Here is a 14,739-nt window from a genome sequence, read left to right on the forward strand (position 1 = left end):
TGACACACAGGCTGACATGGCTAATGTTAAAGTTTCTAGAAGGCAACGCCCCATTCGTACATCTACGTTGTGTTGATTTGAGGACGACCAGACCAATTAAGCTGTGTCTGACAGTCAGTGATACGATCAAGTAAAGACAACTCCTTAATCTGAGTGATCGTTTTCCAGCCAAACTACATGTAACCATCTTACAGTACTTACCTGTCGACACAAAGCCCACTTCTCAACTTGGTGAAACTTAGCAGAGTGAAATAGAACATGCGTAGTTCGGAGAAATGCACGTGATCTGTGCAGTTGGAGGTAAATCCCTGAGTATGTTTGTACACGTTTATACTCCGTGAATCTCAACAATGGTCCCCGCAGCTGGCTATAGCGCGCTTAGACTATAACTACAATAGTTGCCCATTGGATTCAAGCGGCATTACCCTCGTGGGGTCTCCGGGCTGAAAAGAATAGAACGTCAGTCTACTTGGCAAGCTTGTCGGAACCTAGAGCTCTGCCGTGTGCCATCGGTGAAATATAATGGACTCACATCTCCGATATTTGTATGAAAGGCCGTAGAGAAATAGGTCTATTTGTGTTTGCCCTGGGTTGCGACCCTTCATTAAAGAGAACGGTCTTTTTGAGATTTTCAAGCCCAACACCCCACTTCATCTCTTACTTATTTAGAGACTAAAGATGGGATTGGCCCAGTTTGACCAATCGATTGGAGCAGATATGCTCCGAACTAAAATCGCAAGGAGTTGTTAATGTAAAGAGATTCACAACATAAAAGTGACAGTGACAGCAAACTCAATACGTACTTATCGATATTAAATAACCTCTCTTTTCCTCAGTCGATCTCAGTTTGCCGGTACTGTGCCCAAGTAGACCTATACATACCTAATCCGTCCAGGTGCTTTACATGCCAAAAGTTGGGCATGGTAATGGCTAATGTAGAAATAAATTGTTTCGCTTCCAATGTGCAGGAGAAGGCCATGGGGATTTGCTTCTAATGAGACAATACATGTTAAAATTGCGACGAAGCCTATAAGGCCTCCTCTGTCGACTGTTCTCTCTTTATAAAAGAGAAACAGGTCACAGCTTTTCCAGAAGCACATCGCCTCGTCTCTTCCTCTAGGACTGTCCTGAACACTTCATTCATCAATGTGGTCAAGAGAGTATCAACACTAAATGACACTCAAATATCACTGACCTGTCGATGACTGGTGACGGTAAACCTAAAACAATATCTGTGAAAGAATTAACTAGCCTGTCAATAAAGCTACGTTTTCATCTGGTTCGGCCCTGATTAAAGGCATCACTGGACCTAAGTTTTTTAACATCTCGGGGCGTCCGTGACCGAGGTGTTAATGTGCCAGCACGACGCAATATCACAATGGGATATCACCAATGCGGTTTCTGTGAATTCAAGTCCAGCCCAGGCTGTCTTCCTCTTGTACATAGGGAGGTCTTCCAGCAGCCTGCGGATGGTCATGGGTTCTCCGGGCTTTGCCTGGTTTCCTTTCACTACAATGTTGTCCGCCCTCGTATAAATGAAATATCCTTCTGTACGGTGTCAAAACACTGATCAAAAAAATAAATAAATACATTAAATCAACAGATTTGCCTAGAGCAATAGCATTGTTTTGCTGCAGGAAGTCCTGAATCTTTAGTTGTCAGCACTAAAAATGGTGATCTGTGGTCTTAACAACTTACAGTACTTGTAGTCATAGTAACATTTTTTGTAAGTTTCTCATCACATTTGTCATCTGAGCCATTGGAGACTCTCTTAGGCTTGTTTAATCATGATATATTATCCTGGTTCCAAAACCGGGCAAAGATCATTCTGATCCATCTAATTATCGTCACATAGCTCTTACCAACGTTGTGAAGAGTATGGAACGAATAAAAAATGATAGACTTGTTTGGTATTTAGAAACCAATAATTTACTGTCTAATATTAAATGTGGTTTTTCTCAAAGTTGATTTAATGTTTGTCGTATTGAAACTTTTATTCGTAATGATATAATAAATAATGAACATGTGGTGTCAATATTTTTCGATCTTGAAAAGTCCACGGACCTACGACACCGCATGCAAATACGGTGTTTTAAAAGACCTCTCAGATATGGGACTTACCGCTTATCGTTATTTATGCATGTAGCAGAACTTTTATCTGATCGTCAGTTTAGGGTACGAGTAGAGACAATCTTTCTGACTCTTATGCGCAAAAGTGAGTGTACTCCACGGCAGTATACTATCACAAACACTGTTTAGCTTCAAACTTAATAGCCTGTCAAAAACTGAAACGTCTGGGACAGAGGGTTTTTCATATGTTGATGATTTCCTAATAGACTACCGTGCTAAAATGTGAATAACATCAAAAGGCAGCTGCAGCTTTGTCTCAGTAAGACCAAGAAATTGGCAGTTGAAAATGGTTTTACATTTTATTCATCTAAAACGATATACATTCTGTTGTAAACGGAACTTCATCTCCACACTAAGTTTTATGGTGAACCAGAGAACTGAAAAAGATTTTCAGGAGTCATACTTAAAAGCAAATTACGCTTTTTGACCCGTGTTAAGAATCTTAAAGCTAAATGTACAAATCTTGGCGTCCAAACAGACATTCGTATACCAGTCGTCAATCAAGATGGACGTTCGAGGTCAACAATTGCAATGCCAATTCCCAAAACGACGCTTAATTAAGGATCTCGATATAATAAAGATCGTATATAGCACAGCCCAGCACTGACTCGGGTTCGAAGCGGTCAATTTTATTCAGTTTATATATCGATCTTCTGTCAGGTGTGAATTGGACCTCGGGTTCATCAGTTACCATTCCGCCAAGAAACCGCATCTAAACATGATTTATCCTGTCAATCGTGTCCACGATTTGAGGCTCAGCCTTGATGCCTTTAGAACTTCGTCTGTGGGGAGTTTATGCGTTGTGGCTAACCAATCTTTAGTGTACAACAGGTGTATATCGCATACAGTCAATATGCTACAAAGCTTAAAGCACATGCAACATGGCTTGCCTACGACTGTGATGTGTAAGTATATGTAGAGAGATGGTTTGATATTCGTGTTCAGTAATTTATTTTGGAGCTAACGTCAAACAAGAGGTCATGGCTCGTGTGTATTTTCCGGAGTTTCCTCTCCAGCTTCTTCCAAATCCTAAATAAGTATCTGTTTCTCTTCGAATTATACTTATTCTAGGCAGTTTGGTGATACATTTCATGAGAAAACGTTAAATGATTCATCCACGAAACTGCAGTATTTTTTAGGAATGTATCTGAAGTTGAGCTTTTTGGCTTTTGGTGACATTTGGTGGCCATAAAGGATTTATGCCAAACTAAACAAATCTTCTTCTCCAGAGCTGCTGATGCGATTGAGCTAAAAAAAAGAAAACTACATTTGCACAAAGCCTAGTACATTAATGGTGATAACGAAAACTTTCTACTTTGAAACGTGTACAAACTCGCTATTGAATGAAAATGTCATATGACCCAAAAACCAAAGAGAACGCAAACTGAATCAGACGTTCAGGAAACCCACAAGGATCTCAGAAATATATTAGATGTATGTACAAGAAACTAACAGTGAACACAAAACACATCCGACACATATGTACAAGAAACCCAACGGCAATATAAGATGAATGCCATTGTTTCTTGTTTTACTGCTTACTAATATTGTAACAAACAACAAAGGCACATAGTCAGTTGTGTTGAAGTGATCATGTTATATCTGTAACAACTTAAGAGCTTTACTTGTTCAGTAACTCTCTTTCTCCAGAACAGGTTTCAACCCGTCGTCGTAATTTAGTACTCAGTATAATGAAGTAATCACCAAAAGTCCTCAAATACGAAGTAGCAATCACTGGCTAACCAGAAAAGATTTATTCCTTTCTAAAGTTCATGTGTTTTGTTCACCCATATAATTCATGATTCGTGTGATGTTAGTTTGTAGGCCGAGGAGGTTAAGTATAAAATCATTAACTCTCAGTTACTTAATAACATTTTCCAAATTATGCATGTTCTACCAACGACATACATTCTTTAGCAATCCGTTAAAGGTAGTGCCACTTTTTTAAAGTGAGTTATCTACCAATTTTCCAACCAAAGATGGGAGGGGGGCGGGGGAAACATATAATACTATGTCTGTTGCAAATTTCATTTACAAAGCATTGTAAGACCTATATCATTATGTGCGCCTCGCCTGCCTTGGAGGTCATCCCTTCTGCTCAGTTAGAAATATGGCCAGTCTCGGATATAAAAGTGTCGGAGGGGAGGGGGGGAGTTGGGGCGTCCAGAAGCAGTGATGGAACTTGGCTATTTTGATAATAGAGTCAAACATATGGTCTATAGAGTTGTTACGGTGACATTTTAAAGACACCCCAAAATCCTGCTTGGAGATGTATAACCTCAGGTAGGCTGTTGAAGTAGGTCAGCGTTCGTTATATCTTCACAAAGATAACCCTAGGTAATCTATAAGCAAGCCTACATGGAAATATTTGGCTGCCCTGAGGGGCTGAGCCGTGTCAGCAGACATTATCACCTCACCCAGTGCTCACGGATAATGGAGGGTGTAGCAGGTTGGACAGTCAGGACGACAGTATACATTCATGTAGGCCTTCCTATAGATGAGCTAGAGTTGTCTGTGTGAAGAGTGGGGGAGCTAATAATACATTTAGCCTCTTAGTTACGGATACATATACATCTGAGTCTTAAAATTGTAAAACAGACAGCCTAACCGGGACGGTATCTGTATACATTATAGTAAAATAGCTGATCTGTGCCAATATGTACATACTTTTAAGATTCGATTTACTTTTAGCACCATTTACGTATACAAACATTTCTTAGCTTTGACGTCATGAGCAATTGATATAGGCTATCATATAACACATGGGCTGGCGTACATGGAAAAGGGGAACTGTATACCTTAATCATCAATGTTTGACTACCACAGTTTTATATTTGGAGCGGACAGCCAAGCGTTGTTAATACAATAAACAGCGATACATGATCAAGGCAGTACGTGCGGGCTTTGTGCACCACCGGTGACACGTCAGCGCTAGTAATAGACCTTTAGCATACCTCTGCATAAGGCCTTTTAAGTTCAAAGCTTCAAACGCTCAATAACGTAGAGGTCTCCCATCGCCCTGTATACATACATGTAGTGACAAGATCGGCATAGTTAAACAGCATGAACCTGAACCCAATCCAGGCGTTTTCTTTGACGTAAATATTCAGACTGTTTATAGACAGTGTTACACGTTCACACACAGGCTGAAGGTAGCCTATACAAAGACATGTCCCAGTCGTCAGTCTGCAAGTAACATCACTGACTTTTTTTTGGCTAATTCTGTTTAAACCATGGTGCTAGGGGGCGTGTGAGTTACTACTACACGCGCATTCACATGAACAGTTAGAAGGAAACCTTGACTGAGGTAAATGGACAGGGAGTGGTATTTCACAGGTTACCTGTGACCACTTGTCAGCTATCACACTGTCCTCGCTGTTCTATTTTTTCTCTATACTGTACGTCTTATTTATATTATGAAGATGTAAGGACGACTCGACCAACTAAGCAGTACCTGACAGTGGATAACGCGATCAAGTAAAGACAACTCCCTATCTTGACAAATATTTTCACCTCAAATACACTAACTCCGACTTAAATGACTTACCTGTCGACACAAATACCACCGTGCTTCACACGTTGATAAAACTGATCCGATTGAAATAGAAAATACTTAGTTCTGAGACTGGACGTGATCTATGCAGGGGAGGTAAATCACTCATGGAGTTTGTACACATTTATCCTTTGTGACAGCTCAACAAAGGCTTGCACAGTTGGTCTTCAACTTTATATGCGAATGTCAAATTTCAACAAACAATCAATTTCCTACACAATTACCTCAGCAGATGTTATCACTCTCGGTTCCAAACACAATATGTTGAAAACTGTCGAATGGATTTTCTGAAAACAGTATAATGATATTAGGCCACAGCTTAAACAGTTGCTCGTGGAATTCGAGCAGCATTACTCCCGTGGAGTCTCCAGGGTAAAATGAGGCCCCTGGACAATCATGTCGTACAAGGCGACTAACCTAGATCTCCCCCAAGTGGCCCATGTGAATATAATAGAGGTGGAGAACCCATTTGCTGTGGGTTGCGATCCTTAATGGAAGGGAACGGGATCCCAGTAGTTGAGGGCAGCTTAGTCTTGTGAGATTTTCAAGCACAACACTGCACATGGCCCTTGCTCAGATAGAGGCGGAAGGTTGGATTGGTCCATTCGACCAGTCGGCCGGAGCAGGTCTAGTGCGAACTAAAATCTCAAGAGATTGTAAATGTCAGGTTATTGACAAAGTAAAAATGTCAGTAACAGCGAACTCAGCAAGTACTTATTGAAATTTAATAAACCTTATAGTCCTGAGTCGATCTTAATTTGGCCGCACAGTGTCCAAGTAGACATGCACATACCTAATCCGACTAGTTGCTTTACATGCCAAAAGTCTGGACATGGCATCCTGCGGATGGTTCTGAGATCACCGATATATCTGCATTTTTGTCTTCCGCAAAATGCCTGGCCGCAGTCCTCTAGCCCTAACTGAAATACTGTTAAGTACGGCAAAAAACATCGATCAAATATGTACATCAATATAAAACAATGTGTAAGAAATCTCAGCTCCATTTCCACTCTAGTTCGACTATCTAAATATCTAAATATTGCTCAACCCACGACACAACAATTCGAACACATCAGTCATATGACCTGTCGAAAAACACCGTAGCCCGTATCAGTCAATGGGCGATCCAAACGAGAAGAATGGCTTAAGGTATTTTTCCTAACTGGAAAGCGAGCACAAATTTCCATTGGGCGAAGTAGAGGCGTGGTCTTCATTAATATTCACATAGCTTACACAGAGGCAGCGTGTCGGCTATACGGAGTCTCGCATTCCCAACCAAATACAAACTATACCTGAGCGACATACCGGCGGCACCGATCGCTCAGAAGTGAGCCATAAATAGTCTCCATACATAAAACCCAATCTTCATCAACGATTTGATCATATTTGGCGGTTGATCATATTAACCACCCTGCTTCGTTTAAATCACAGTATTTATTTATTTGAATGGTGTTTTACGCCGTATTCAAAATACTTCACTTATACCACAGCGGCCAGCATTTTGGTGCCTGGGAGAAAAGCGAGCAGAGCCCGGGGGAAATCCACGAACTTGAACTCACAGCGATCGCATTGGCATAAGGCTCCTGGGTAATTCCACTGCGCTAGTACAGTAATCACCCAGCCACACAGGCTCTGCTTAGTTACAGTAGGCCTACCTTTTTATCAACAATATGTTACGGCTTACAATGATAGGGTCGTTTACACGAGTCATTCTCGATTATGTTAATTAACCATTATCTGTATTAGATTTCTAAACTCTGTCAACAGAGACACGTGTATAGTACTAGTGACCTCTGCTTATACTGGCCGGGATTTCCAGGCAGAGCTGTTTACGCTTCATACATTCATGTTGGGTTTATCAGAGAACATTTAATAGGCCAAGATTTCTACATAGCTGAATTACCCTTACCAGACCATATACGTGAGCACAGTCATCCTACCCCCTAATACCCCCCCCCCCCCCCCCACCACACACACACACAGTTAGTTTCAGTTTCTTTTGAAATCACTCATGCGTTCGCCTAGCAATCTAACAGTCGTTTAACTTATGCGTTAGCCTGCCCGTCTAACAGTTGTTTAACGAAACCAAGAATTCGAATCCGGCACTTGCTTCCATTCTTGCGGTTTAAAAAGCAAAGCAAACGCTAAAACAAACTAAATATCAGATTGAAGACCACTAAAAACTGCCCTAGAGTTTAGTTTGTATTCCAATTTATTGGAATTTTTCAACCGAGTAAAGTGGTTTAAAAACATTAGAATCTTCGGTGGTTCAAGAACAAGAAGGTGACGTCACACCCATGTTTTTTGCTTCAAATAGCTCGTTTCAATGTCTTTTCGGCAAATGTAATCATAAATATACACGTGTATGGATTATTACTGTTGGAATCTAGAAGTCTGTGTTTGTGGCAAAATCCTGACGTGACATCAACTGGTCCCAATACTGTCAGAAAAGCCCAGCGTAGAATCTTAACTTTCAAATGTTTTGAGACAATTTTGGTGCACATTGTGCACTGGTCCTTCATTTGGTATATAGTTCACGTAAGTCTTTGTCTTTAATTTAGGAGTTTTTTCAGATATATGTACCTGGTTACTTTCCTCTATCACCTATGTAAATGACCATCAAGTGTGGAAAGTGCTGCTTGGTGCGCAGTAGAACACCAACACACCCACGTGATCACATGTTCACGTTGGCTACTTCCCTTTCAATAGAATCGCCCACACGCGCCCTATATTATATTATATGTTGATATTAAGTAAGAAGGTTCGAACATTCAGGGGCTGTTTTTTCTTGTTTTTTGGGGGTTTTTTTTTCGTTTTTTCTCCGCCACGTATCACGGTATCATATAAATGGAAAGTGGTATTTAATACACCAATCAAGTAAACAAATCATTACAGAAATTACATTAATATTATAGCTAAGAATCACACTGGCTCATTCGTTTGAATCACTGCCCATCAGCAAGAAGTCGCCAGGTCGAATCAAGCTGATGCAGGTTCTGTTATCTATGAAAGCTGGATGAGGACATCTCGACCCGCGGCCACCGACTCTTGGACGGCGCAAATCGCTTGCCGTTCGCGGGCGATTTGGTCCGTTCTCATGACGCTTCCACAGTTATGATTTAAGTCATGCGATTTGTCAACGAACTCGTGAAAGAAGGTGCTTACCCCGAGCACTGTTTATCTACTTGTATCCATCAATGTAGGTCCACGACACACTCACAAACCTGTAAAGGGAAACAGGGGAAATTTGAGTTTGGTCGTTAAGGTGAAAAACAACGATAAAGGTATAATGTGACTTGTCAAAAACGTCAGTCAACCCCTGTTGACGTTAAGTGATCACAATTCTCGCCGTGTTCCAGAGGTACAAAGGATATCTCTTTCCTGAAGGAATTTCTCAAGTTCACAAACGTTCAGCTTCTCGATTTTCTCCATCGTTCGTCTACTTTACATTAGCCCTTGTTAAACCTTTTTCACATCCCTATGTGATCAGAAATAGTTGCGTAACATTTTTGACAGGTAACATGATACATTACAGGACTTTAGCGATACGCGTGCTCGAACTCGAAACTACCCTAATAAAAAATCGTCAAGTACAAAGCGTCAAATAGCAGTACGAAGCTGATAAGTAAATACATTAATGTTACCATGTATGTGCACGTATGCACGGGAGCTAGCCATGGTCTCGCCTTTCATTGGCCCTGTCACACGAAATGGGTGACCTTATGCCCAATCTTACGTTACACGTTGACCTTTTTTCCTCATACCAAAATGGTGTGCATATGTGTGCCTCTAAAGTTGGAATGTTTGTGAGGTATTTCGGGTATACTCGTTCTCTCCGCCCATTGTACTGTTTGCTATCATATAACTCAATGTTCCTGTGTATGGTTTTAAACAATAATAACATTTATTTATTTGACTTATAAGATTGGTAAAGTGTGTGTCTTTGCGTAATATCGACCTCCTGCCGTGTTTCGGTACTAACGTTCTGGTGGGAACACGGAAGTGATTTTTTTCCCACCGAGAAATCCCTGCTTTACTGCCGGGATTTCCATGCTTCGCTGACCTACATAGCTCGCATGTGATACGCCAATGTTTGCTTTACTGACTCTGAGCAATCCCAGAACAATATTAGGCCCCATAATATGTTTGTCTACATTGTAGAACTATATAAGCCAGCAAACAGTTTACATGCTGATAATTTGAATAGCCTGGTAGATAACTTCCTGTTTCCCACACACGACATTTCATTCTGTTTTCAGTGAACATTTTGTCGGGATTTTACCTCGGTGAGAACAGTTACCATCTGCTCTCAGTATGTGGAAACTCGCGTACAAGATATGAAAAGGCAAACTCGTATTTTGTCTTGGCGAAAAAGTGGCAAAGAGAGCCATTTAACATCAAACTAAAGCCGTTACACAAACGTTTGGAAGACATGAGTATGGATATGAAAATCTTACCACCAGACTTACGTGTACATTTACACGTACCTAATCAATTGTGGACTTTTTTGAACCAAAAAAGACCATTTGTACTTCGTTCATTTCCACCTGAGTAACCTTTCCACTGCTTTCAGAACGTTTTAACACATGGGCAAACCATTTCGCCCCGTTGAGAATTGTTTGTACGTGGGTGAGAAAAGTTTACAAAGAGAATGGAATGAAAAATAATCAAACTTTAAAAAGCTACGTGTAAAGGCGGAGAGATGATGACCCAGAAGCCTCACGCCATAGTGGTTCCTGTAAGTTAAGTCCAGCTCATGCTGGCTTCCTACGCGTACATTGGAAAGGTTTTGCAGCAACTTGAGGATGGTCGTGAGTTCCCGCCGGGTTCGGTCCTATTTTTGTCCGGTTGTGATGAGTTTTGTCTTAATATCTCCTGTACCAGCTCATGCTGGCTTCCTCTTCGATCGTCAGTGGGAAGGTCTTTCAGCAACTTGCGGATGGTCGTGGGTTGCTTCCGGGCTCTGCCCGGTTTCCTCCCACCATAATGCTGGTCGCCGTTGTATAAGTGAAATATTCTTGAGTACGGCGTAAAACACCAATCAAATAAATAAATAAATAAGGAAATAAGTAATACCTCGTGTAATACCGCGATCAACGAGAAAACTTGTCCCTATGTTAAGTCGCCATTCTCATTTGTGCCTGATCTCTTGAACTGATCAAAATTGCAATTTGTATGCATTGCTGCCAGCTCTAATCATATATCAAGTAGGGTATAACACAAGATTGCAGGTTTTGTTAATTTAGAGAACTTTTGTGGTCTTCAAAAGGTAAAGGGGCCTAACATTTCCGTCTGCATGAGAATAATTGTTTGAGTTATCTCCCTTGATATTTAGGCCGTGCATGTGTGTTGACATCACCATGGAGTTGTTCATTTCGGCTTTTTACACGTTACACGGGCGTTTTGGTTTCACTTACTATTTATGCTGTAAATTTGTCAACTTCATCCTCAGAAATATACGCCCCTATCTTTCGCCTGGTACAATATACGCACACGCTGCTTACACTTTTGCCCACAACACATCAAAAAATCAAGTTGAACCTAGCATGACCACCATTCTTTGAGCTGTGGTTGCTGGAAGTGAAGTCAAAGCATTTTGTTACCTTGGTAACCTTCAGGCGGGAGCACTGTCAAAAACTTTTCAGCCCTATCCAGAACAAACGAAATTCTAATATATTTTAACTAGGTGCAAACTAACAGTGTTGAAATTTATCAACAACATAAAATGTCGCCCTGTGTCAGTATCAACCAATCAGTGGTCCTTCCCTCCTCCGTCCGGAGGCAATTCGTGCACCCAATTTCCTCAATGGTGCGTATGTAACCTATAGTGGCTACATGTAGTGACAGGATACCGCTGTTTGATAACGGTGTATGCTCATTTGGCTCACTGTTATAACTGGTACACCAGAGTTCAAATCCCGATGCGGCCTCTTCCATTCCGAGCTATCTTAACACTTTGCGAAACAACGCTGTACAAATCTTCACATCCACAATTCCGTGTTTCAGCGTCTCATTTAAATACGTGTTATTTTGGATGTGTTACGCAAGGTCTTGGTATCATGAATGGGATATAGTGCAACGACTGGTTGACCCTCATCAGTACAATAGCTCGGGGAGGGAGAGGGGGGGGGGGCGTGGTTGTTACTTAGCCATCTCAGTGAAGCAGCACTAGATGAAACAGCGTTTGAAATCCGTCCTGCAACAAGGAGGCACACCACGCCGTACATGTGCTCTAAGGACTCCTTTGTCGTCATATGACTTAAAGTTGTTAAGTACGATGTTAATCCCCAAGCACTCACTCACACACTCACTCACTCATAAGCTCTTGGTACACAAACAATATGTGGAATCCTATCAGGAAATGTATACAAAATCACAAAAGAAAGATAAACTTTACAGTTTCACTTTTATAAAATTTTACTGATACAAAATATCTCTAAAACAGAATATTCAATTTTAAAACAGTATCGAAAACATTTAACTCTATATTAAAAATAAGCAAAACGTTAATAATAAATATTGTCTCTTGAAGGTACGGTAACAGGATTTCGCTTGGATAAACATTAATATCAATATTTGTGGACAAGTTCCAAAATATTTGTGTTTCTTATCCAGTTCTGCACATATCAGCACTCTAAAACTGATGTGTTCAATTCAGCCTAATGACCTGTTTTCTGAGTGATACTATAATAGGTTATGTTACTGTAACATCATATTGTAAATGTCATGGGAAACACAACACCCTGTAACACGAACTGAAGTTTTCTGTTGGAATAACTGGGGACGAACTAAAGTTTTCTGTTGGAATAACTGGGGACGAACTGAAGTTTTCTGTTGGAATAACTGGGGACGAACTAAAGTTTTCTGTTGGAACAACAGGGGACGAACTGAAGTTTTCTGTTGGAACAACAGGGGACGAACTGAAGTTTTCTGTTGGAATAACAGGGAACGAACTGAAGTTTTCTGTTGGAATAACAGGGGAAGAACTGAAGTTTTCTGTGGAATAACAGGGGACGAACTGAAGTTTTCTTTTGGAATAAAAGGGCACCTATGGAGTCCTACAGAACATATGGGTGTGTCGCTGTAACAGAATCTATTCTGCTATCCCTCAGAAAACATACGAAATAGTTTTGTATCAGTTTAAGGGAATAGTACATCTACAGTGAAGTTTCTCAAAATAGAATTAGAAAGCTGGCATAGCTTCATTACAAACAAGGAGTGTTTAACAGTAAACTACTGTAAAATACATACATACATGCATATATGTATACAAGATCGGTTAATAAGCTGACTTGGACTGCGGACAAATGATCACATTACTCGATAACGCCCCCCGATTCCCTGATTTGCACCTTCCTTCACGTTAAGTCCTCGTCAATCACTCGTCTGGTAATTCCAATACCAGGCTTATGACGCAGCCATTAACATGGACACAGAAGGGAGCAATGATATAAAAGTATAAGGTATAAATTTACACATATGTGTTATTTAGTTGAATATATAACATAGTATAATACAATGTAGAAATATAAATATAGAACATAAATTTATAATGGTAGCTACCAACCCAACACCCAGATATATCAGTGGATCCTAAAAACAGGAATTGTGAACACGACAGAAAACACCCGCTTTTTTCCTGATCATCAGAAGTCGGAGATTCTACAAAATGAAGCACCGACGACAGCAGAAAGTAACCCAAAGACCGAATAAATTGTAATACTTTTTACATATTCAAAGTCTGGATATGTAAGGCCGTTAATTAACACTGGACTGAGAAGGGAAATTTGTTTTTGTCAATAATAGGGTCAATATTAGTGTCAATTTTAGTTTCAATATTACTGGAAATGGTTTGATTTTAATTATATGGGCCATTCATGAGTGACTAAAACTTTCAAAACGTCCGATTGTCTCCATGGTGCAATGCACAAAAACTTCCAAATTTAAAAAGATCACACGGCTCTTGTATATACTAATATTTGGGGTACAAAAATAATATATCTCAGACGGACAAAAACAATGTGGATGAAACAATATACTTTTTTTTCTTTTCTTTTTATATAGTCGTGTATCAGCATTCTTGTGATGGAGGTAAAATGCTGTTTGTGGTAATAAACAAATAAGGGTAAAATCACGTGAATCACGTGGCCGATGTGTTCAGACAGCCCAAAACTATAATTGTTTTTCCAAAACGAGGCTGCATGTTCAATGGTGGCTCTTACCACATGCTCACGGTGGTCAAGAGCTTAGCTGTACACAAACACAGTAAGGCTAACTTAGATAGGAACACGTTTATGTGATGTAAACGTGTGTTCCGCTCATAGATTTTGATGCCATCAGCAAAGTGGTGACGCTTTAAAATTTTAGCCACCACAACCTCCACCGCAATCACCACCACCACCGCAACCACCGTCACCTCCGCAACCACCTATGCCTCCCGATCCGCCACATCCTCCTCCACTACAACCCCCACAGCCACCACAACCGCAACAGCAGGCGTGGCTGGCGTCACCTCCATCACCATCGCCGCCAAAATCGCCGTCGCCATACCGCGCTTCGTAGTCCATATCGCATACTGAGCAGTTGTCGCCCAAGATGTTGTTGTCGCTGGCGTCAATTAAGCCGCCATCGCAAACCATCCCCACGCAACCAGCACACGAGTCGTGAGCCTGGTGTGATGAGTACAGAAAATGGGTTGTAGGGGCACAGGCGATTTAACCTGCGGCCAGAATCAGCACCATGTCCTCTGACGGGATACTCCTGACGTTCCTGTTTCCGCGCGAGGTCGCGGTGGGTGTGTATCCAGGCTTCCAGTTCTTCGGTCGAGGCTGACACAGGACGCGAAGTAACCCAATGCTAAACACCACAGCTAAATTCTCCGCGATGTCTTTGTCCTGCGACTTTAGCGTAATAAAACCTTGCTTCAGGATGACCTCCACTTTATAAATCTCGACGTCGTAGTCAGAATCATCGTACTTCGTCTCAACAGTCTGCCAACTTTTGTCGAACATCCTGTATAGCTTCACCCTCATTCGACTAGGACTGCCAGGTGTACC

The 14,739-nt window shown here is 41.0% G+C and overlaps 1 protein-coding gene across 1 annotated transcript; it reads right to left on the reverse strand.

Annotated features, from left to right (window-relative positions):
• Window positions 1-14,046: 14,046 nt before the first annotated feature.
• On the reverse strand, window positions 14,047-14,322 carry LOC135462627 (chorion class high-cysteine HCB protein 13-like). Its single transcript, XM_064739850.1, has one exon. The coding sequence runs from the start codon at window positions 14,320-14,322 to the stop codon at window positions 14,047-14,049; it is 276 nt and encodes a 91-aa protein (XP_064595920.1).
• Window positions 14,323-14,739: the final 417 nt, after the last annotated feature.

Source organism: Liolophura sinensis, chromosome 2 (assembly GCF_032854445.1).
Source record: "Liolophura sinensis isolate JHLJ2023 chromosome 2, CUHK_Ljap_v2, whole genome shotgun sequence".
Classification (NCBI taxonomy): Eukaryota; Metazoa; Mollusca; class Polyplacophora; order Chitonida; family Chitonidae; genus Liolophura; species Liolophura sinensis.

Excerpts from the sequence above, each read along its gene's own strand:
- LOC135462627 (XM_064739850.1), bottom strand. The coding sequence starts at position 14,322 with ATGGTTTGCGATGGCGGCTTAATTGACGCCAGCGACAACAACATCTTG.